At 40.8% G+C, this 24,895-nt stretch overlaps 2 protein-coding genes across 11 annotated transcripts in view; one reads left to right on the plus strand and one right to left on the minus strand.

Moving 5' to 3' along the window:
- git2a (G protein-coupled receptor kinase interacting ArfGAP 2a) overlaps window positions 1–15,390 on the minus strand; it is a 29,602-nt gene extending 14,212 nt beyond the window's left edge. For 3 of the 8 annotated variants that reach the window (XM_070446925.1, XM_070446923.1, XM_024003069.2), the window contains exons 1-14: window positions 13,588–14,282; window positions 6,267–6,400; window positions 6,026–6,138; window positions 5,606–5,711; window positions 5,428–5,514; window positions 4,971–5,101; window positions 4,720–4,814; window positions 4,446–4,491; window positions 3,849–3,900; window positions 3,639–3,711; window positions 3,282–3,379; window positions 2,871–2,982; window positions 2,575–2,714; window positions 2,303–2,452 (exon numbers count right to left, since the gene is read on the minus strand). In XM_070446925.1, the coding sequence (XP_070303026.1) occupies window positions 2,303–2,452; window positions 2,575–2,714; window positions 2,871–2,982; window positions 3,282–3,379; window positions 3,639–3,711; window positions 3,849–3,900; window positions 4,446–4,491; window positions 4,720–4,814; window positions 4,971–5,101; window positions 5,428–5,514; window positions 5,606–5,711; window positions 6,026–6,138; window positions 6,267–6,400; window positions 13,588–13,639 (1,389 nt within the window). In that variant the 5' untranslated portion in view covers window positions 13,640–14,282. Of the gene's footprint in view, window positions 1–2,302; window positions 2,453–2,574; window positions 2,715–2,870; window positions 2,983–3,281; window positions 3,380–3,638; window positions 3,712–3,848; window positions 3,901–4,445; window positions 4,492–4,719; window positions 4,815–4,970; window positions 5,102–5,427; window positions 5,515–5,605; window positions 5,712–6,025; window positions 6,139–6,266; window positions 6,401–13,587; window positions 14,284–14,999 lie in introns of those variants that run through there. The other 5 variants (XM_070446926.1, XM_024003072.2, XM_070446922.1 and 2 more) reach the window with 4 other exon arrangements.
- LOC111974965 (ankyrin repeat domain-containing protein 13A) overlaps window positions 14,677–24,895 on the plus strand; it is a 37,746-nt gene continuing 27,527 nt past the window's right edge. For 2 of the 3 annotated variants that reach the window (XM_024003075.2, XM_024003076.2), the window contains exon 1: window positions 14,677–14,957. In XM_024003075.2, the coding sequence (XP_023858843.1) occupies window positions 14,859–14,957 (99 nt within the window). In that variant the 5' untranslated portion in view covers window positions 14,677–14,858. The remainder of the gene's footprint in view (window positions 14,958–24,895) is intronic. The other variant, XM_070446928.1, reaches the window with a different exon arrangement.

Genomic DNA, 24,895 nt, shown 5'->3' on the forward strand with positions numbered 1-24,895 from the left:
CAGGCAAGCCAGACAGTTCAGATAGCTCCTGTCTCTGTCTGAGATGATTGATAGATAAGATATGAGTACCAGGGACAAATATTGTGTGCCAGGGATGCACAGACAGTGGCAGAGAGGCATCCAGAAAATACAAAGACCCTCTTAGATCTTGATAGTCAAAGAGGAAGAGATATGCCCCAATCAGTGTTCTCCATCTTGTGCAATTGCATTATCTGGTTCATAGAGTTGGAAAGAGGGCACACCCCCACTTTTCCATTATTGCTCCTGTGACAGCACGAGGAACATCATTGACTGGTTGATTCTGAATGGTCAGATAGCTAGCAACAATGACAAGAATTTGCCTTGTGGGGAAACATAGGTGTCTCATTTCAGCTTGTATCTGGTTAGTGATACCATGTCTTGCTTTGAGGTGTTCTGACTGATATCATGGCTATGCTAATATGGATCAAATTCGCTAGCTAGCTAACCAACAACTGTAACAATGTATTTGCGAGACAACAAGTGCTCATTGTGCAAATGTATTTATGTTTTCAAACATTTGGAGACTAAATATAGTTTACATGTTGTCAACAGTCTAAACCAATCCCATCTGTTTTGCCCCATAGTTGCACACGCGTGGGTATTGTTGCTAAACAACCAACCCGTCTACAGTGGGCTCTCAATTTTAAAGTAGTACATTTCTTATTCTTCTACTTCTATGAGTTTACTAGTGGTTCATAAACAAAATGAAGAGATGCATACCGCCACCTACCGTGCTGGAGTTTATATAGTCTGAACGGGCATAAACCCAAGTTTGGTGATTTACTGCCACCTGCCGTGCTGGAATGTTTTCTCAGGAGTAAAATTCATTGGCTGATCCCTCCTACTGACCTGGATGGAATTCTGTGATCCAATTGAACCCATAGGAAGTCCCACCCAGTTGACTAGTTTAAAACAGTGTAAGCCCTCAATGACACTGCCCATTCCAAAACAGGCTTTTGCAAGTGCGCGCTCTATCCAACTCCATGGTCTGGTTGAAATCTAATGCAGGGTGAAGTGTGCCATTTCATTCATAGAGGGCAAGGGGGAAGTTCTCTGACAGCTAAGACAGAGTATCCAATCAGTTAAAACAATGCCAGCCCACATAGCTAAATCACATACTGTACACGTCCACCACTGAGGAATACCAGTTTGGCTTGTACGGTTTGTCCCATAGAACAATAGTATTCACAACCCAGGGCAAAGGGGTTCAAAGCCACGATCCGGAGCCTGTATGGCTGCTGTGGCTACAAAAACAGCTATTCCAAACAGCTCACTACCTCGTAAAGGCATTCCTCATAATTCTATGGTTTCTCAAATCGGTCCTTTAAAGGCCGTTTGTCACACCATCTATGCTTTTTAGGTCGACAGGCGGCTGTTGATTGGAGGAAATTATAGTTTGGTCTATTCCAAATCAAGTGGTGGGGCTGCTGTTGAGCTGAAACAAACTCCGGATTGTGGGATTTAGTATGATACATTATTGGGGTCAGAGGTAGGGAAGACTCCAGGTTAGAGCAAAACATTCTGTTAACACCCACTATGGAGCTGAACTCTGGAAGTGACTGTACTCCTGGGCTGTAAATAATATTTACCACAACAGAGGACCAATGGGACCTTTTGGTTTGATAAGGCAAATGCTCCACCCGTGTATAAGTAAGACCTGTGTGATCTCACACCTTCAAGTGGACAATTCTGATGAGCGAACTCTTTAAAAAAAAGTGTTATAAAAAAAAAAACGTATTAAAATTGACCGATGCTATGCTTACTATGTTAGTCACTGTGGAAACGACGAGGGGATGGAAACTCACAGTGCGAGTGATGTCATGCTGATTACTTGAGCATGCCTGTTAGTCATACCATATGAAATAACACAGCTTTTACTGTATCATACACTGTATACAGGGGAGGAGGGATATGGTTTTCCACAATGCAGTGGAGCAAGAATGCATCTCTTTAACACAAGTTTAAAAAAATATAGGAATAATATGTCAAGCTATAGAAGCCATTGTCTGAACATGGACTGAAACATGCTGTCCCAAACGGTGGAGCAAGAGGGAGAGTCTTGCCTTGCAGGAGAACCTCCCCAGCAGTCTGGTGGTTACTGGTTAGGACCCTCATTAGAACCCCAGTGTGTGAGGGGAGGTTACTGCATGGGGGAGGGACCAGAGCTCGGTTGACCAACCACAGTGCCGCCCCGAGTCCAGCCCTCCATCTCATCGGCCAAGAGGCGGACAGACCGGTAGTGTTAGTGATCTGATTGGTGGATCTCTGCAGTGGGTGGTACCTTTTTCTGCATCAGTCGCAGTTCGCCACTTAAGTTGCTGTTGACCTTCATCAGCTGCTTGATCTTGGCCTCCGAGGCCGACAGGGCGTGCTTCACCTCCAGGAACTCCTGCACCGTGACAGGCCCGTCTGACAGGTCCGAGTCCAGACTCTGTAGAGGAAAAAGTCAGCGATTGAAAAGCCAGACTGCAGGTGCTCATTTTCAGTACTACATACAGTCCTGTACTTGAAATCCTTTACTTGGTTTGCATGCAACGCCATCACGTTAGTTACCTTGGTCCGGTCCTTGCCCGAGGGTGGCTCCTGATCCGTGTCCTCGTCAGAGGCCACGCTGTCGTAGTCCGGCTGGTCATTGTCCAGACCCTCACTGCCGCGCTGGATGCTCACGCTTTTTAGGATAAGTTCAACGTTTTCTGTAACCACAAAGAAGCAAATGAGAAAATAAAAACTTTTAAAAAATGGGGCACCTTTCTCATTTCGTCGAAAGAACACAATTTTGATTGCATGTGTGTGTGAGCCATGTGTGTGTGTGAGAGAGGTAGTAGAGCCATTATTGTCCAGTACTCTACCTTTGGGACTCGTCGTAGAGTTCCCCAGCTGTCGACGCTTTGCGTCACTTAATATGTCGATGACAAGGGTTGCAAATTCATGTGCATTGAATCTCGCAAGTTTTTGCCGTCCCTGGAGAGAGAAATATTATACTAAATGTATCCTTTCCTATTGCATCTGATGACATTTCCTGATTTATTTTATTTATTTATTATTTGTTTACTTGTTTGACATCTTACTGCATTGTTAGGACCTAGTAACATAAGCATTTTGCTGCACCCACTATAACGTCTGCTAAACGGTGTACGCGACCAATAAACTTTCATTTGAAACAGAGAACTGGTCATATTTAAAGGGAGGGACAAAAACAGAGGGGGAGAATATACAGTTGAAACAAAAGTATCTATATCCACAGTACGCAGCAGGCTTGCCTGGTTTCGTGTTGATGAGTACTCTGGGTTCACAGGAAGGAAAGGCACCACGGTGGTGTCTGTCACCAGCGTGCTGTGGTTCTGTGTCACCAGCCATACTGTGCAGAACATACGAGTGTTGCATCAGGGCCATGTTCATTAGGAAACGTAAACAGAAAACTTTTTGCAACAGGAAACAAAAAATGCCTGTTTCTTATTGGATAAGTCAAGGTAATCCCTCCCAGTTTCAGTCGGTTTTCTTCAGTTTGGTGCCTAATGAACACCATCAAGATGTTTAACTGGACATGGTGGACTAAATGCTAAGAAACAGGCACTGATGTTACTCCACATCACTGTCGATCCCTCGGTGTGTCTTACCTGCATCCGTCTCCCGTCTGTCCACCTCGTCATACACGTCCATCGCCAGCTCCTCAAACAAATGATTACTGAGCTGAAATGAAATTTGTGATATGTGAGAAATCAAACCAGAACTAGTTCTATGATATGCTTTGGTTACATTATATGCGTCTCTATGCATTATGTACTGTATGATATTACAATCAAAACCTGAATGACTAGAACACTTACAGACTGGAGTTTCTTCTTTGCTGCCTTTGCCAGTTCTGATAAATCTAAACTGCTATAGATGGAAAAAATAAATCTGCTTAGCCTCTGATTTAGAATGGGAGGGAAAATGGTCAGACCTCATTATGATCAAATACTTACATGTTCCTTATCCATCAAAAGAGAGCAATACAAAAAGAGAACATGCTTCATTTGAGTTCAAATACCAGAACTATGCTATAATAAGACCAGAAATGTAGATTTTGCTCAGATATGCATTATAATAACAATGATTTTGTTGTTTTAACTATGCAACAACTGCTTTGACCCATTTCCTCTCATGCTTGTTACAAAAAGCCACAGAACATGTCCTGGCAGGCCCAAGAGTTGGATTGCACGGTCAAATAAACAGCTCATGGTTTCTTAATTATATATATTTTTTATCTAAGAACAATCCCCACAGTGATATTTCATTAGTCTGGTCCCAGATATGTTTAAGCTTTTTTGACAAATCTTCTGGTTGTCATTTGGCATGACAACAAACAGGGGTTGGCTATACAGCACAAACAGTCTGGGACCAGAATAGTATATTATGCATTGACCTACACAATGCTTCCTTACCTGTCGGCCATCTGTGGGACGATGAAGTGTTGGCCATTTTTATGATCTGAAAGCAAGCACGGACATATTATGGATTGTTGTGATTAGAACTCATGGGAGTTACCGTATGTGATGTTGAGTAACCCCCGAAACTAGGCTGCAAACATTGAGTGCGTGTTGATTTAGCAGGCAAAAAACAATGCTATGTTTTAACTGCAGCTGACAGAGGTTTGGAAAAATGGACACACAAGGCTTGCAGTCTAGCTTGAGAAGGCAAAGGACTCTCGTCACTTACCAGGCTTTCTCCCACAGAGATAGAAAGCCAGTCTGTCAGTAAGTTCATACTGAATCTCCACCAGCCTATCAGCCAGGTCATGGTAGCCAGCTTGCCTGAGAAACACACGAGAGAAACCAGTTATGCCTCTTCTTGCCCATAACAGCCAGCCTGGTAGCAAAGCCACACTAACTTTTGTTTATGACTTGGACAAAATAAGTTTAATATTCTGAATGGTGAACTATCCCTTTAAAGGCTGGATGCTGCAGTACCTTGCATAGTCAATGGGAGTCTTGGCGCTGGTGTCGGGGGCGCCGGGGTCAGCCCCGTAGACTGTCAGCAGCTCGGCCTGAAACACCTGGCCTGCCTTGGCAGCCACATGCAGCGGCGTATTCCCTTTTTCCTGAAGGAAAGGTAAGACACCACCCATACGTGAACAATTAAAACTAGGAAGAAAGAGAGACTTCAACACATAGATAGGGTGTGAGAAAGGGTAAGGGTCTGTTCACACTGCTTGTGGCATAAACACTACGCCACAAAAGGTTAAACCTATGAAAAGGCTTCCTTTTTGGAATGTTTTTTTCCACGAGCAGTGTTCTACTAAGTTGCTCTTGTACCTGTGAGCAAAACAGTAATTCTGGTAGTGAAAATGTAGTATTAACATGCTGTTAAGGATATGTTTAGAAGCTGGATAGGGGAGAAATGAGATGAGTGATCAGAGAGTCTTACTGGGTGAAAGAAGTTGGCCTGGGCTCCCAGAGAGAGTAACCTCAGACATGTCTCCAGGTTACCAGTTCGGACACTGGAGTGAAGTTGCTGAGAGAAAATAAAATCAACATCTATTAGTAAAATATTGCTTATTCAAGCTGAATAAACCTTCATTAGCACAGAGTGGCCGAGATATCACCTTGCTTAAGTCCTTGGCAGTGAAGCTGTCGTCATCTCGACAAGGCATCCGGTGGACAAAAGACAGCATTTGGTATTTGGCCTTTATGAACTCTGTCTTATTTGGACTATGGGAATGACAAAAAGAAGAGGGGGTAAACAGCAGAGAAATGGAGTAGAGAGCCTCGTGGGAGGATATCCAGCACTTAAATTTCAAGCAACACTCACTCTTAGGTTCCCAATACCTTTGTCACGCTATCGTGCTGACCCAAACCAGCACTTTGGTGAATGTGTAACCAGGTCAATGCAGTTTAGCATGGTTCGTATCAGCTCAGTAGTGTGAAAAAGGTACTAGTGCAACTGGGCCAAATGTCCCTCCTTCACTTGTGAATAAGAGTACACTCCTGGCTCACTAGGCAGCCATCAAACGCTCATGACTCACTGTACTTTGTCCTGAGGGTTGGCCTTGCGTTTCCCACTCATCACCGACGCTGGGTCCAGTAGAGAGTGTTCCCATATCGAATTTGCACTGTTGTTGTATAACATCTGAACCATCTGATTAAAAGACAAAGATATGATCAATTAAATGAAACATACCAACAGCCTGTTCTATCACAAAAGCATAAAAGGGGATAGCTTTGACCACAGTAAAGAGGTGTGTGTGTGTGTGTTGGGGATCTTACCTGTAGCTGTGTAGGAGCCCATGATGTGTGAGTCAGGTGACGCACTTGGGAGCTGTGTCTGCCCAGACTCCGATGAACACTACAGCACTCGTCGCAGATCAACACGCCCCTGTTCACAGAAGCCCAGCGAGGCTCTAAGCATAAAGGAAAAAAATACATACCTACAGTAAATAAATACATACAAACACATTCAACCAAATATTTCACCAAGTCAATTGCAAAGCCTCATTTGGCTTTTGTTCATTAATTTGTAATACCATGTAGTTGAATACACAGAAGGACCTGTGGGGGTAAATGCACTGGCACAGTGCTTGTCTGATTCTCATCCTAGCCTACAGCTTAATGATCACTCATTACAACAACTGCCACTTTTCATATCATCTAGAGTCTACATCAGCAGTCACTGTTTGAAATCAATCATCAAGCCAACACTTACACAGCTTTCCTTGGTTACTGGCACCTTCCTCATGACTGGGCCTTTCCACTGCTCCTCACATTCATTATTCAAATCTCTGGCATTCTGCCTTTGGCAGCCAGGCCACTTCACTTCTCACTCAGCTGCAAACTCACTCTGGCCACAGCCTCTCCATTCTGGTGGCATCCCAGTTGGGCTACACTGACAAGACAGCCGGCCCAGATACACCCTTGGAATCTATACGCCTGAACTGATCCTGCCTGAACTGATCCTGCCTGTAGATAAAGGAAACCCCAATTGAGGCTAACATGGAGACAACCTCAGGGCACATTATTCTGATAGCACTAACTTCTATTGACAGACTTTTTTCAAAGCTGTCACATAATGACAATGCAAGTCATATAAGAAATAGCTCCTATAGGCTAAACTGTCCGTTTAGGTAGTGAAGTCATGCAGAGCGCAAAGTGGAAGTTGAACCACACATTTCCTCTTTCACTAGCTAACTTCCGTCTAAACCACAAAATATGTGCACATTACAGGATTGTGCACTCCACCGAGCAACGTCTTGGATGGTAGTCTCATTCTAGGCTCATGATGGGGGTGAGCATGAGAGATTCATCATAGATCACACAGACCTTCAAAAGAGAACCGCTAACTACAGAGAGAACTGAAACTTATTTGAACTTGCACACCGTGCTGCTGGTAAAGTAACAGCAAACACCCAGAGAGAGGGAGGGACAGGCCTACTGAGACAGACTGTATACAAACCATGGAGCAAGACATCACTCACTTTCAGTCTCTTCAAAACACAAGCACGTCAGTATTAAGGGATGTTAGATTTCTGTATTTTCAGCAGCAGTCTCTTCCCTAGTTTAATTTCAAGGTGTGACGCAAATGACTCCAAAACATAGGCTAATCTGGACCCACTTTGTCAATTGAAACCAACAGACCAGCTCTTAAGGCAGGGGGCAACAGATGTACCATGAGGACTGCCTTAATGCCCCTGACCTGCATTCTCCTCACCATGTGACCCGATAAGCACAAGGAGAGAAGTGATCAAGTGATCTGCTGATCATTATCTCGTCAGAGAATGCTCTGTTTTCAACAACTGAGCCCTGGAGTCAAAACTAAATAGGCTAGGCTGTGTTTTCTTCTAAACCCCTGTTTATTATGTTTGAGTTGGTTGAGACTTGAGTAGACGTTCACGCCCCCTGAGTAACTTGCTCTTTCACTTCAAAATAGATATATGCAGAACCTTCAGTCAAGAATTTTGGCGAGTACTGCAATGAATGTCTAAATACAGTATCGGTGTCGACAGTGTGTTTGCTTAAACACTTTGTGGCATTTCATTGAGATGCATGCTGCTAGCTCATGTTACTGACCAACTTACAATTACTCACTATTGACGGGAGCGTCATAACATCTAAAATGACTACATTTCACTGACAAACTTACCAACATATAGGTTGACTAACAAACAAAATTGCAACTCATAAACAGAGAAGCAAATTGCAAAACTGGTCGACTGCCACTCTGAAATGATGAGTGGCAGTGGGGTTGTCACGTCTCTCTGGCAACAGCTGAAATGTGTGTGTGTTGGGGCTGCAGACCAGTCAGGCTCCTGCACCTGGTGTACCGTTCTGCGTCTCTTCCTCTTCCTGCCCAGTGAGAGCTGGGTGCTGAGAAGCCCACTCTTTCGTCAACAAGTGTAAAGTGCTGCTAAATTAAAAACGCACGTCTGTACCCGCTAAAAATATTCAGACCCCAACAACAACTGGTAACAGCCCCACAGAGGGGCAGTCCAGGCCAACTGGTGTCAGGAGGGAGGGACATTGACACATTTTTAGTAGGACTGTCAGGGAATGGGATATAGCAAAATGCTGAAATGGATATAATGAAGTGCAATGAGTGGTAAGATACATTGGGTATGGGCTAGCCTACTTCAGAATGGCTCTAGGCTACTACAGGACAATTACACGATAAGAGAATGATACTTAGACTCCGATTTGTCACTTTAAAATGTGTGTCAAACAAAAAAAATCTATGATTGCAAAGTTAAACAAACCATACAACTTTATGCACAAGGACAACTTTGAACAATTTCAACTGAACATTTTACAAAAACAGATTTCCTTGAAGAACAGTGTAGGTACACGGTCTCAGCATAATTCTGTTACTGTAGAATTGCCCTACAGCTTAACCATCGTCCCCAAGTTTAATTGCTAGAGAGAGCCGGCTGGAGGACGAGATTACATACAGCTAGGCCTACTTATTGACACAATTAGGCTAGGCCTATTTACTAAGTAGGCTTTTCAATATTATTCTAAACAAGCAGCATTCCTATTTTAACTTGGCACATCCACAACTGACAAAATGACAATAGAAAGCCCCATCTACCACTACTCTCTCACAGAGAAACAGCATGGTACATGTTTTCTACCCATTTCAGATGAGCTCTAAGTGTGTTTTCACATATAGTCCTCCAAAATAACAGATCTCAGTCCTCTTTAAAAGAGAACTCGGGAGTAAAAAAAAATAAGCAAAATAACTTAGTTATCGTTGTATTCACACTGCCCATGCCATTGAATGAGGACTCAACTCTTCTGCCAGTTCACTTCACCCATTTTGTGGTCTCAGTCCTCTTTGCATTCACATTGCTACATTCAAAAAGGAAACAAGATCTTTTTACAACATTCACTCAATGCACTCTGGGTTTTCACAAACTGCAGGACAAGCCATTCCATCAGAACGTGTTATCGGACATCTAGACACCTACTTACATTTTGGAAGTTAATAGATTGCATTTAGTTAAAAGATGACATAATAATTCTAATCAGAAGATACTATCAAAATGTAAATATTATTGGTAACAAAATAAAATTGGCCTAGCAGAAGAATAACTGCAGATTAAATAATGCGGTAATTGAAAATTGTACACCCAATGTAGACTACTGCTCCTAAAATAGAATTGAGCTAGAATTGATTTTGTACCCTATGTTGTGATTCTCATTAAATATGTTGTCGTCCTCCCACTATTCAAACCCCACAATACAATAAACAATTTATGAAGCTCTCTTAGCCGATAGAACAAATATTGAAAGCAATTAATCTGAACTGAAAACACTACAAATATCTTTTTCCCCCCTGTGCATCCAAAAATGGCACACATTTTTTCCCATGAACCTGCACATCTTCTCTCGTTTGAGGAACCAATGTGAGGGGTTATGGCAGGGGAAACGGTGTTGCATTGGGGAGCTTTGTGTTCACATTGCCCTAAAAAAGGTAACCGGACCACAGAATTCAAGCGAACTAAACTCAGACCACCTCTCAAGATGGTCTCAGTTCAGTTTGCTTTGTGGCCTCTTGAGGGATCTGAGTTCCTTTAGAGTGCTCACACACTGCACAAATAATGAAGAGAACTGCACTGAGTTCACAAAAAGTGTGAAAGCACCCGAAATTGTTTACTAACTACTGATAAAGAGAGCCTCTGAATGAAGTGACAACACCAATCTTAATTTTTTAAATAAAAATGTCACCTTTATTTACCTAGGCAAGCCAGTTAAGAACAAATTAATATTTACAATGACGGCCTACATCGGCCAAACCCGGACGACGCTGGGCCAATTGTGCGCCGCCCTATGGGACTCACAATCACAGCCAGTTGTTTTACAACCTTGTAATCGCAGGTTGACAGTTGGTTCATTTCCCCCAAAATGAACAGCAGAGACTGTAACTATGGGACCCAACCAGTTCAGATGTGGAAGAAGCGTGCACCTGGTCTGATCTACTCATCATCATGAGTTTTGACAACTTAAAAAGGTACTCCGCGATATGACGCAAATGCAGAAAATAAACAGCATAGTGTGTCAACTTCCGCAACAACTAAGAGAGTTGAAGCTCAACTTCGCCTCTGTTTTGGTCCCGTGGCTACCACGCTGTAACAGCGAACCCGTGCACGTGTGAGAGTGAAGTCTTGCATCTCGCTCATCTTAATAACTGCAGTGCTGCTTGTGACAACATCCTTTTGCGGAGTCTACCTTTAAGTTTTCAAAACTCATTCCGGAAGGGCAATTAAAACAGAAGCACCTCTATCCAGGGTTTCCCAAACTCGGTCCTGGGCGACCCCGTGCATATTTAGTTTTTTGCCCTAGCACTACACAGTTGATTAAAATAATCAAAGCTTGATGAGTTGGTTATTTGAATTAGCTCTGTAGTGCTATGGCAAAAAACAAAATGTGCACCGGGGAGGGGGGGGCCCAGGACAGAGTTTGGGGAACCCTACTCTAGGTTAGTGGAATCTAAAACCATGACCACAGGGAAATCTTATCCTTTCTGTCATGATTCTTCAGAAATCTGCAGCCAGCCAGACACAGGAAGACGATCAACACTAAACACCCACAGTCAGTGGTGTATTAATTATGTGAAACACAAACAGAAAATTTTAGCAACAAAAACTAGTTTCTATTGGTCAGATTCATAAAGGTCCCTCCCCGTTTGGTTCCTAGAGTAAACAGTTTCGGTTGAAAAACATTTTGCAATACACGAAACGTTTTGCAACGGAATCCACGTAATGAATACACCCCTGGTGTGCAAAAAGGCCATGGTGAACACAACTACACCACATTGTAACAGTATATTCTGATATTTGATAGAAGAGACACTTGATTGTTGTGTGTGTATGCCATGTCATACACTTACAGTTGAAGTCGGAAGTTTACATACACCTTAGCCAAATACATTTAAACTCAGTTCTTCACAATTCCTGAAATTTAATCCAAGTAAAAATGCCCTGTTTTAGGTCAGTTAGGATCACCACTTTATTTTAAGAATTTGTAACGTCAGAATAATAGTGGTGAGAATTATTTATTACAGCTTTTATTTGTTTCATCAAATTCCCAGTTGGTCAGAAGTTTACATTGCCTTTAAATGGTTTAACTTGGGTCAAACGTTTCGGGTAGCCTTCCACAAGCTTCCCACAATAAGTTGGGTGAATTTTGGCCCATTCCTCCTGACAGAGCTGGTGTAACTGAGTTTGGTTTGTAGGCCTCCTTGCTCGCACACGCTTTTTCAGTTTTGCCCACAAATATTCTAAAGAATTGAGGTCAGGGCTTTGTGATGGCTACTCCAATACCTTGTCTTTGTTGTCCTTAAGCCATTTTGCCACAACTTTGGAAGTATGCTTGGGGTCATTGTCCATTTGGAAGACCCATTTGCGCCCAAGCTATAACTTCCTGACTGATGTCTTGACATGTTGCTTCAATAGATCTACATAATTTTCCTACCTCATGATACCATCTATTTTGTGAAGTGCACCAGTCCCTCCTGCAGCAAAGCACCCCCACAACATGATGCTGCCACCCCCGTGCTTCACGGTCGGGATGGTGTTCTTCGGCTTGCAAGCCTCCCCCTTTTTCCTCCAAACATAATGATGGTCATTATGGCCAAACAGTTCTATTTTTGTTTCATCAGACCAGAGGACATTTCCCCCAAAATAACGATCTTTGTCCTCATGTGCAGTTGCAAACCGTAGTCTGTCTTTTTTATGGCGGTTTGGGAGCAGTGGCTTCTTCTGTGCTGAGCGGCCTTTCAGGTTATGTCAATATAGGACTTGTTTTACTGTGGATATAGATACTTTGTACCCGTTTCCTCCAGCATCTTCACAAGGTCCTTTGCTGTCGGTTTGGGATTGATTTGCACTTTTCCCACCAAAGTATGTTCCTCTCTAGGAGTCAGAACGCGTCTCCTTCCTGAGCGGTATGACGACTGCGTGGTCCCATGGTGTTTATACTTGCGTACTAATGTTTGTACAGATGAATGTGGTACATTCAGTCGTTTGGAAATTGCTCCCATGGATGAACCAGACGTGTGGAGGTCTACGTTTTGGAGGTCTTGGCTGATTTCTTTTGATTTTCCCATGATGTCAAACAAAGAGGCACTGGGTTTGAAGGTAAGCCTTGAAATAAATCCACAGGTACACCTCCAAATGACTCAAATGATGTCAATTAGCCTATCAGAAGCTTCTAAAGCCATGACATCCTTTCTGGAATTTTCCAAACTGTTTAAAGGCACAGTCAACTTAGTATATGTAAACTTCTGACCCACTGGAATTGTGACACAGTGAATTATAAGTGAAATAATCTGTCTGTAAACAATTGTTGGAAAAATTGTGTCATGCATAAAGTAGATGTCCTAACCAACTTGCCAAAACTATAGTTTGTTAACAAAGACATTTGTGGAGTGGTTCTAAAACGAGTTTTAATGACTCCAACCTAAGTGTATGTAAACTTCCAACTTCAACTGTACCTTGGCAGATTATCAAAAAAAGGTGTATATTCAAATTTACACAGACTAAAGAGGCAATGGTCTGTGTGACACTTAACAAAACTTCAACTGATAATCACATCAAATACATTGTCATTGTAGCAACACTTTGATAGGAAATCATCTTTGAAATGATTATGCCTGTAAAATAAAATAAAAACACATTGTATTGGAATAGCCACACCATGATGACATCATGCAAAGAAGACTTGCATGACTCATGCACGGACTCAGGAGATGGCTCTGTGCATTATTGTACATCCAATGAACGAGCAGTAATTACATGTTACACTGTAGTTGACAACGTTGGCTACATAGGGGAAGACATTGCTTGTAACAAAACTGAAGGCCACAGCTGCCAACAACTCAACTGTCCTGGTACCTAGTTTATCTAACCTAATATCATGCTTAATTTGAGCTCATATACGTGCTAGCTACATAAACCAACACATTAGTCTATGTAGCTAGTTATAGCTAAATCTATTAGCCATATTAATACTTGACAGGTATTCTGCCTGGATTATGTATGGTTTGGCTAACCACAGCTAGCTACTCACATTTGATCAGTAACGTTAAGTGACTTACCTGGCACACTGCAATCAGCGCATAGCTCACTATTCCTTAATCGTTTAGACATCCTTGCAGAGATAAAAATGTCAATGGAATTGGTGAGTCTGTTTATTTACTCATTTGATGCGGTGGCAGAATTTAGCTAAGCGAATAATATAAAAACAGCTGTTGAAAAAAATACAGATCAGTTTGGCAAGGAGCAAATAGGAAGTAAAGAAAATCTGGTTCCTCTATTTAGTTTCTTGCTCCAACAACGCTACCGTACCGCTAAATGACTTGTGTTAGCAGCTTGCACACAACAACCAGCTGCGATTGTCACGACGGAAATTCTCTTGCCACTAGTCTGTAACAGCCAGAGAGGAAGAGGCGAGATGCTCTTTGCGTTAGCCGAGCCAGCTCGTCAAAGTACACTCTGGAATTACGAAATATATCCAACGTGGACAGCGGACTGCAGCAATACACTACGTAAAAATAATGTCTAATTCGGTGGCTGACAGAACGCAAACCGCTAATGGATGATGTAACTACGGGGTGAACTTCCTGTACATAATGTAAAATGGTCAGCCAAACGACTAGCTAGGTAACTAGCTACTGACATCACTTTAATTAAACAAGTTCAGCAAACTAGCTAGCCGTCTGCCAGATATGTGTGCTAGCTACACTGAGCTATAATAAGAAGGCTAACGAGTTGTTGTTGCGTGAAAGGGATGTGACGTCTATGGTAAACGAGATTGGGGGAATTGTGTAATTGATTTGCAGTTTAATTGCGCAACATGCACCACTTACAATATTAAAGCATATTTCTATATTTACCATACAAAATCAAATTATATTTACGAAAAAGTATTTGGCACAAATTAGTAAAGACCTGCTTCCCCTGGCCATAGCGTAAATGGTCACGTCCTTGCTTGGAACAATCTATTTTTCAAGAAGGGGACTATATTATTAGTCAATATTTAACTTAACTTTTCTTTATTTCAGAAATATATACATGTACTTATATTTATTCTGAAATATAGTTCAATATTGGTATTTATCCTCTGCCAAAATTAATTTGTAGAACAAATCGTTTATTTCAAACACCCCTATCCCAATAGTCTCAACTTGACACTTCCTTGTTTTTCGAAAGTTTTATTTTGTAGAAGTTGGCTAGCAAAATTGGACATGAATCCTGTTGGAATATGGAGATGACTTGATTCATATTTCTTCAACTTTAACGTTTAGCTTAGGTTGTCCATGGCTGTAAATATACGCTAGCTACATTGAGAAGTTCGAAGTAGGGGAATATGTTATCCGCGGTCAACGAAGATTTTAGGGTGAAGTTTCCACTACATTCATTGGTCTGGGAAAATGATTACAGGAATTTGGAAAACGAGTCAACAAAGGTATGTCAAAATATGGACACTGAGTTAACTACAACTACTCACCTGGTTGGCCGCCTTTTTATAGCTACATCTCTATCTGCTTCAAAATGGCTGAAACCAGCGTTAGCTACTTGGCTAACTTCTTGCTAGTTACCGGCGTTAGCTTCTTGGCCTGACATGCATAGCCATACAATTTGACTGGTGTAATTCCTAGGTATGCAATTATATCCGTTCACAGAATGCCATGTTGCAACAATGATCGCGATGATACACGTGTATTTTAACTTAACTAACTAGTCAGCCTTCTAGCGAATACTTTGCATGGGTTATTAACTGGTGTTCGACACGACACCAGGGGTGTGTTCATTAGTCGCAGACCGTTGCCGGAAACCGTTTCATTTAGGATCCAAAGATTATGGATATACTGACAAGATACATGTCTCTCCGCCCTAACAATAGGAGTCGTTGTCCACAAAGCGGCACGGTGGGCTGTCTGTCTCGCCTTCATTTGGATTGGTGGATACATCTCATTATTGTAATCTGTTTTTGAATATTCGATGGGGTTGTTGACGTCAACTGCCTGTATTCAATGGAGAGAGACGCTGTGCTACAGGGAGTTACCGGCTTCCTTAAAGCAAGGTGTAATATCTTTGATTCCCGAACCTAATAAGGATAGTCTTTATATAGACAACTGGAGGCTCATAGCCTTTGAATAATGATGGAAAATGATTTGCCCTTGTATTTGCTAAGAGGTTGAAACAAGGCTTATATCATATAATTGATGAAGAACAATCTGGTTTTATGCATGGTCGCCACATTACTGTAGTCATAACATCAGGTTGATCTTAGATATGATTGACTATAATGACCTCATCCTTGATGATAGTTTTCTTATGTTTGTTGATTTTTATAAAGCTTTTGACACTGTAGAACATGAGTTTATGTTCAAAGCAATAACTTTTTTTCGGTTTGGTATCTTTTTTTTAAAGCAGTCCCAACTTTATATAGTGGTTGTACTAGCTCTGTGAAATTAGCTCACGGGACATCCCGTGGCATTAGGCAGGGCTGCCCAATTAGTCCATTTTTTTTATTGGTTACTCAAATTATGGCTCTTCATATCAAGAAAGCGAATTTTCAAAGTGTTTCAGCACTTGGCAAGGAATTTAAACTATGTCAACTGGCTGATGATACCACCATATTTTTGAGAGACAGGAATGAGGTTTCTAAAGTAGTTTCCTGTATTGAAGACTTTTCCATAGTTTCAGGTTTGAAAATTAATATCAATATATCAGTCTTATTTCCACTCAAGGACTGTGTTTTACAGGAAGTATATGGTATCCCAATTAAAGATAAGGTGACTTATCTTGGAATTGTTATATGCAAGGATGAAAAACAAAGGAGTGAATTAAACTTTAACCCCATTATTGAGAAAACATAGAAGAAATTGAACCTCTGGTTACTGAGAGATATTTCATTATATGGTCGGGTTTTATTGTCCAAAGCTGAAGGGTTATCGGTTTATGTCTTGTTATCACTTGACTTACCCCCTAAAATTGTAAAGGACTGAGAAGATGTTTTATCATTTTATTTGGAGGAACAAGCCTCACTATCTACGGAAAGATATTCTCAGTATTACCCAAGAACAAGGAGGTCTTGAGGTTTTATATTTCAATACTCTAAATAATACTTTTAAAATAAATTGGAATCTGAAGTATATTAAGAACCAGAACAGTATTTGGAATGTTTTCCCTAAGTATTTATTTGACTCTGTTGTTGGTTTAGAATTTCTGCTTCGGTGTAATTTTGATGTTGATAAAATCCCAGTAAAATTGGCCAAATTCCATAAGGAGACACTTTTAGCTTGGATGTTAGCATATAAACATAATTATTCCCCTCACAGATACTTTCTATGGAACAACAAAGATATACGATTTAAAAACAAGTCTCTTTTTTTTCGAAACTGGTTTGAGAATAAAATTATTTTGGTTGGTCAGTTACTGAATGAGGATGGATATCTACTCTCATATGGGGAATTTCTTGATAAGTTTCGAATTCCAATAACCCCCAAATAATATGCATTTGTTTTTGATGCAATTCCAAGGGGTGTTGTATTTTTTATTTTATTCCTCTGTGTTTGATGTAAGTAACAGATTTACATTAAAATATATTCATTGGAAATATTAACATCCTCAAAGGTAAATGTAGTAATAAACAGATAAGGAATATTGTCTGTGATACTACAATTCCCTCAGCAAGATTTTTTGGTTGAATGTCTATGGGGATATACAATGGGGGAAAGCATGGAAAATTGCTAACAAATATTTTATCAGTAACAAGGTAAAGAATGTTTCATTTAAAATGTTACATAGAATTTATCCTGTGAAACATGTTTTGGAAAGATTCAAGCTGAATATTGACTATAATTGTGATTTCTGTGGAATGGAGAAGGAGACCATTTTTCATTTGTTTTTTTACCTGTATTTATAGTATAATTATTGGGATTGACATACAGAACTTTCTTACAAAGAAAACAGGACCAGTTGTAAATTTAATGGTTTTGATATAATTTATTGACATTGATAAAGATGTAGTATGTTTAATTCAACTGCTAATAATATTAGGTACGTTTCATATTCACAAATGCAAATGGCCTATTTCAAAACTTAACTTATTTTACTTTATAAATGAATTTAAACAATATGGCACTAGTTTAACTAAAATGAAAAACAAAAAGGCAATTCAAACTTGTTGTATTATTAATGAATATGATTTGTTTGTTTAGGATTCCTGGCAATGTAAATAGTTTATGTATGCTTGTTTGCATGTGACTATTCCTCTTTTGTTAATAACAAATAAAAATAATAAATGAATGAAAAGCTATGCTGATACCTCATGCTATAAATATGCATAGCCTTCTCGAGACAACTTCGATAGTGTTTTTTCTCAAATTTTCCGGGATGTCAAATGTCCCACTTTTTATTTAACCTTTATTTAACTAGGCATGTCAGTTAAGAACAAATTCTTATTTACAATGATGGCCAAGCCCGGCCAAACCCTCCCCTAACCTGGACGACGCTGTGCCAATTGTGCGCCACGGAGTGGCCCACTGGCTTAGACCGCTGCACCACTCGGTCCCACTTATATCCGTACAGTCGTAAAAACATAATCATTACGAAACTTCTATTAGATCAAATAAACATCACATAGCAATTAAGCCATCATTTTTTGTTGTTGACCAAATTCGACACTCTCATTGACATCCATACAAAGCGTATTGCTTGGTTGGCGAAACAATGAAAAAATAGCCACCTGCTGTATGGAGACAGATTTTCTGCCAAGTTGGGCCTTTCTTTTCCTCTTCCTCTCCGGGTGTAATCATAATGCCAAAAACTTACAAAACGTTTCTATTGGACAGGTTTAGCAAAGAGGGCGGGGCCTACCTGAATGTGTCCAATAGAAACACTTGTTTTTGTTGCTTGGGGTAATGATTAAGCCCCAGAATTTGTCCAATAGTAGGCAGGGCAAACCCATTTTTGTGATCTCGGGTCTACACTGAACAAAAATATGAAAGCAACATGTAAAGTGTTGGTCCCATGTTTCATTAGCTGTTCCATATGCACAAAAGTCTTTCTCTCAATTTGTTGACATCCCTCTTAGTGAGCGTTGCCAAAATAATCCATCCACCTGACAGCTGTGGCATATCAAGAAGCTGATTAAACAGCATGATCATTACACAGCTTGTTCTGGGGACAATAAAAGGTCACTCTAAAATGTGCAGTTTTGTCACACAACACAATGCCTGCCACATATGTATCAAGTTTTGAGGAAGTGTGCAATTGGCATGCTGACTGCAGCCAATGTTAATTTCTCTACCATAAGCCGCCTCAAGTATGTTTTAGAGAATTTGGCAGTACATTCAACCGGCCTCACAACCGCGGACTACGTGTAAGCACTCCAGCCCAGGACCTCCACATCACCCGGGATCGTCTGAGGCCAGCCACCCAGACAGCTGATGAAACTGGGTTTGCACAATCAAAGAATTTCGGCACAAACTGTTAGAAACCATCTCCGGAAAGCTCATCTGCCTGCTAGTCATCCTCACGAGGGTCGTGAACTGAATGCAGTTTAGCGTCCTAACCAACTTTAGTGGGCAAATTCTCACCTTCGATGGCCAAATTTGTATTTGATTTGGCCATCGAAGGTGAGCATTTGCCCACTGAGTGCAGTTCAGCGTCGTAACCGACTTCAGTGGGAAAATGCTCACCTTCGATGGCCAGTGGCACACTGGAGAAGTGTGCTCTTCACGGATGAATCCCGGTTTCAACTGTACCGAGGAGATGGCAGACAGCGTGTATGGCGTTGTGTGGGTGAGAGGTTCTGATGTCAACGTTGTGAACAGAGTGCCCCATGGTGGCGGTGGGGTTATGGTATGGGCAGGCATGTTTCAGCATGATAATGCACAGCCCCATGTCGCAAAGATCAGTACACAATTCCTTGAAACTGAAAATATCCCAGTTCTTCTATGGCCTGCATACTCACCAGACATGTAACCCATTAAGAAGATTTGGGATGCTCTAGATCGACGTGTACGACCGTGTGTTCCACTTCCCACAATATCCAGCAACTTCACACAACCATTGAAGAGGGGCAGGACGATATTCCACAGGGCACAATCATCAGCCTGATCAACTCTATGTGAATGAGATTTGTCACGCTGTATGAGGCAAATGGTGGTCACACCAGATACTGACTGGTTTTCTGATCCACGCCCCTACCTTTGTTTTGTGACCAACAGATGCATATATGTATTCCCAGTCATGTGAAATCCATAGATTTATTTTATTTCAATTGACTGATTTCCTTATGAACTGTAATTCAGTAAAATCTTTGAAATTGTTCACTGTTCATCAAAATAAATAAATCACAGCATGATTAGTAGTTTTGACCTGATTTAAGTACAATACAATTGGAAATGAATGTTGAAAGTTAAATATATTTTCCTAAAATGTAAGTGATGTAAATGATGCCGTCTCTGCTTCCTGTTGACAAGACATTTGGATAAATAGCCCACTGTCAACTGTTTTAAAGTGCCCAAATGAATGACTAATATGCAGAAACAGTTTGTTATATATTGAAAACCTAAACATAAAATGTACTATCTACACATACAGTGCCTTCAGAAAGTATTCATATCCCTTGACTTATTCCACATTTTGTTGTTACAGCCTGAATTCAAAATGGATTAAATCAACAAACAAAAAAGTTCACCTGTTATATAACACACAATACCCCATAATGTCAAAGTGAAAACATGTTTTTAGACATTTTTGCAAATGTATTGAAAAAATAACTCATTTTTATAAGTATTCACATCCTGAGTCAATGCATGTTAAAATCACCTTTGGCAGCGATTACAGCTGAGTCTTTCGGGGTAAGTCTCCAAAAGCTTTGCACACCTGGATTGTACAATATTTGCCCATTATTCTTTAAAAAATTATTTCAGTTCTGTCAAGTTGGTTTTTGATCATTGCAAGGCATTCCCTTTCAAGTCTTGCCATAGATTTTCATGCAGATTTAAGTCAAAACTGTAACTCGGCCACTTAGGAACATTCACTGTCTTCTTGGTAAGCAACTCCAGTGTAGATTTGGCAGTGTGTTTTAGGCTATTGTCCTGCTGAAAGGTGAATGAATTGTCCAGTGTCTGGTGGAAAGCACACTGAAACAATTTTATCCTGGAAAAACTCCCCAGTCCTTAACTATTACAAGCATACCCATAACATGATGCACTATGCTTGAACATATGGAGAGTGGTACTCAGTAAGGTGTTGTATTAGATATGAACCAAACATAACACTTTGTATTCGGGACAAAAAGTTAATTGCTTTGCAAGATTTTTTTGCATTATTACTTTGCCTTGCTCCAAACAGGATAAATATTCTGTACAGGCTTCCTTCTTTTCGCTCTGTCAATTTGGTTAGTATTGTGGAGTAACTACAATGTTGTTGATCCATCCTCAGTTTTCTCCTATCACAGACATTAACTTATGTATAGTACCAGTCAACAGTTTGGACACACCTTCTCATTCAAAGGGTTTTCTTAATTTTTTATATTTTCTACATTGTAGAATAATAGTGAAGACATCAAAACTATGAAATAACACATATGGAATCATGTAGTAACCAAATAAGTGTTAAACAAATCAAAATATATTTTATATTTTTCAAAGTAGGCACTCTTCATTGATGACAGCTTTACACACTCTTGGCATTCTCTCAACCAGCTTCACCTGGAATGCTTTTTCAACAGTCTTGAAGGAGTTCCCACATGTGCTGAGCAATTGTTGGCTGCTTTTCCTTCACTCTGCGGTCCAACTCATCCCTAACCATCTCAATTGGGTTGAGGTCGGGTGATTGTGGAGCCCAGGTCATCTGATACAGCACTCCATCACTCTCCTTCTTGGTCAAATAGCCTGGAGGTGTGTTGGGTCATTGACCTGTTGAAAAACAAATGATAGTCCCACTAAACGCAAACCAGATGGGATGGCGTATCGCTGCAGAATGCTGTGGTAGCCATGCTTGTTAAGTGTGCCTTGAATTCTAAATAAATCACTGACAGTGTCACCAGCAAAGCACCCCAACACCATCACATCTCCTCCTCCATGCTTCACGGTGGGAACCACACATGCAGATATCATCTGTTCACCTTCTTTGCGTCTCACAAAGACACTGCGGTTGGAACCAAAAATCTCACATTTGGACTAATTGCTCGTGTTTCTTGGCCCAAGAAACTATCTCCTTATTGGTGTCCTTTAGTAGTGGTTTCTTTTCAGCAATTCAAAGATGAAGGCCTGATTCACACAGTCTCTTCTGAACAGTTGATATTGAGATGTGTCTGTTGCTTGAACTCTGTGAATCATTCATTTGGGCTGCAATTTCTGAGGTTGGTAACTCTAATGAATTTATCCTCTGCAGCAGAGGTAATTCTGGGTCTTTCCTGTGGTGGTCCTCATTAGAGCCAGTTTCATCATAGAGCTTGATGGTTTTTGCGACTGCACTTGAAGAAACTTTAAAAGTTCTTGGATTGTTCCGGATTGACTGACCTTCATGTCTTAAAGTAATGATGGACAGTTGTTTCTCTTTGCTTATTTTAGCTGTTCTTGCCATAATAGCCCTATTTGGTCAAATACAAAGTCCATATCTTCTGTATACCATCCCTACCATGTCACAACACAACTGATAGGCTCAAACGCATTAAGAAGGAAAGAAATTACACAAATGAACTTTTAACAAGGCACACCTGTTAATTGAAATGCATTCCAGGTGACTACCTCATGAAGCTGGTTGAGAGAATGCCAAGAATGTGCAAAGCTGTCAACAAGGCAAAGGGTGGCTACTTTGAAGAATCTGAAATATAAAATATATTTGATTTGTTTAAAACTTTTTTGGTTACTACATGTTTCCATATGTGTTATTTCATAGTTTTGCTGTCTTCACTATTATTCTAGAATGTAGAAAATAGTACAAATAAAGGAAAAACCCTTGAATGAGTAGGTGTGTCCAAACTTTTGACTGATACTGTTTTAAAGTCCCCATTGGTCTCATGGTGAAATCCCTGAGCCTTTCCTTCCTCCCCGGCAACTGAGTTAGGAAGGATGCCTTTATCTTTTTAGTGGCTGGGTTTTATTGATCCACCATCCAAAGTCTATTTAATAACTTCACCATGCTCAAAGGGATATTCTGTCTGCTTTTTTTATTTTAACCCATCTACCAATATGTGCCCTTCTTTGCGAGCCATTGGAAAACCTCCCTAGTCATTGTGGTTGAATCTGTGTTTGAAATTCACTACTCGACTGAGGGACCTTACAGGTAATTGTGTGTGTGGGGTACAGAGTTGAGGTAGTCATTCAAAAATCATGTTAAACACTATTATTGGACACAGAGTGAGTCCATGCAATGTAATATGTGACTTGTTAAGCACAATTTTACTCCAGAACTTATTTAGGTTTGCCATAACAAAAGGGTTGCATACTTATTGACTGAAAACATTTCAGCTTTTTATTTTTTATTAATTTGTATTAATAAAAAAACAAACATAATTCCACTTTGACATTATGGGGTGTTGTGTGTAGGCCAGTGACCAAAAATCTGAATATAACCCATTTTAAATTTGGGCTATAACACCTTTTTTTTGTTAAAGTTACGCCGACAGCGTCATTGCGTTTTGGTACACCAGAATTACATTCATTTCCAATGAAATGCTGCATTTGCCTTGCAGCATTGCATTGCAGAGGCAGTTGCAGTGCGTTCGGTGTGGTGCATACGTATGCTTCAAACTGTATGTGTAGACGGCTTGACAGAAATGGTAGCAGAAGGTGAATGTTGAACTGTTGTTGCATACACATCCAGATGATGCTGCGTACTATTTTGTGCAATGACGCTGTCGGTGTGTTCGAAGCGTTAAGGGGTGTGAATACCTTCTGAAGGCACTATACATGTGGAACAATAGTAATCATGGGCTGTTCCAAAATACCACAACTAAAAAGCAAAATGGAATCTGGAGATATTTTTTACATCACTGGTTATAGGACAACTTGCAGAACACAATGAGCTACATTTTAGAATGTTGTATTTTGATACAGGGGTCACCAAAACAGAAAGAGAAACGCAACACTGTTTTGTCAATCACTTATATCGATTATCACGTTGAAATCAATTGCTTGATAGGGGGGGTTTATGTCCTGTTAACTACCACAGCTCACAAACCATTCCCGAATCTGGGAATAATGTGTACATCCCTTGTTAGAGGACAAATTGTAGAAGACGGCTAGCTACATTTTTGAAGTGTTGCATTTTGATTCAAGTGGGTCGCCAATGCGGTAATTGTAAGGCAACTATTTTTTTGCTAATCACTTCCATGGATATCACGTTGAAATCAATAGAACAGGGGCAAACGTTTAGGGTGTAGCGCTGTTTAAACTAACACTATTCAAATGCCACACGGAAACTTGAAATAACCTATACATAGTTGGTTAAATGAGACTTTGTAGAAGGCTCATATCTATATTTTTGAATATCGGATGTTGATTTCAGGAGGCTGCCTTCACGGAAAAAGGAACAAACGTACGGTTATGAATAGAACTACTGTTCTCTGGAGGGAACGAGGTATAGCATACTATGGGGTGTCAATGACCAATCTTATTCACCTGAAACCTGAAAACTCGCCAATCTGGCGAATGGATGCCGAGCCTGCCCTCGATAGCACCACCTTCCTGGCTATAATACCGGGCCTTGCATTTATTTCCTCAATTCAGTACCACTCATCAGCGAGCCCAAACCCCTTGACGGCGCAGGGAGCAGTAGTTATATTTATAACTGTAGTTTCCCATTCAGTCGGTCACTCTGTATAACATACTATGGGAACATACAATCACACCCCAAACTGTCTCAGAGGGTACCAAACTAGGAGTCCCACAGCAGCCTAAGCACACACAGGTTCCACCGGCTCCAAAAAGGGGTTACAGAAGCCACCTTTTTCCCAATAATACTTACCCGAGAAGCCTGAACTGTTGGAGCCCCATATAGAACCTGCTGCATCCTGGCTATGCACACTGACACGCTGCCACTGCAGCCAAAGTCCATAGTGTCACGACTTCCACCGAAGGTGGCTCCTCTTCCTGTTCGGGCGGCGCTCGGCGGTCGTCGTCACCGGTCTACTAGCTGCCACCGATTCCCTTTTCCTTTTCTGTTGGTTATGTCTGTATTAGTTTCACCTGTTTCTCGTTTGGGGTTTTATTCAGGGCTATTTAAGCCTTCTAGGCCCGCCTGCTTTTGTGCAGGCTTGTTTTCTGTTCTGTTTGTGGATGGTTGTGTTTGGTTATGTTTTTGGACTGTTTGGTGTCCTGTTTTGAGGAGGTCATTATTTTCGCTTGTTGTTGTTGGCGTGACCTTATTCTTACCGGA

This window comes from Salvelinus sp. IW2-2015, linkage group LG15, assembly GCF_002910315.2.
Source record: "Salvelinus sp. IW2-2015 linkage group LG15, ASM291031v2, whole genome shotgun sequence".
Taxonomy (NCBI): Eukaryota; Metazoa; Chordata; class Actinopteri; order Salmoniformes; family Salmonidae; genus Salvelinus; species Salvelinus sp. IW2-2015.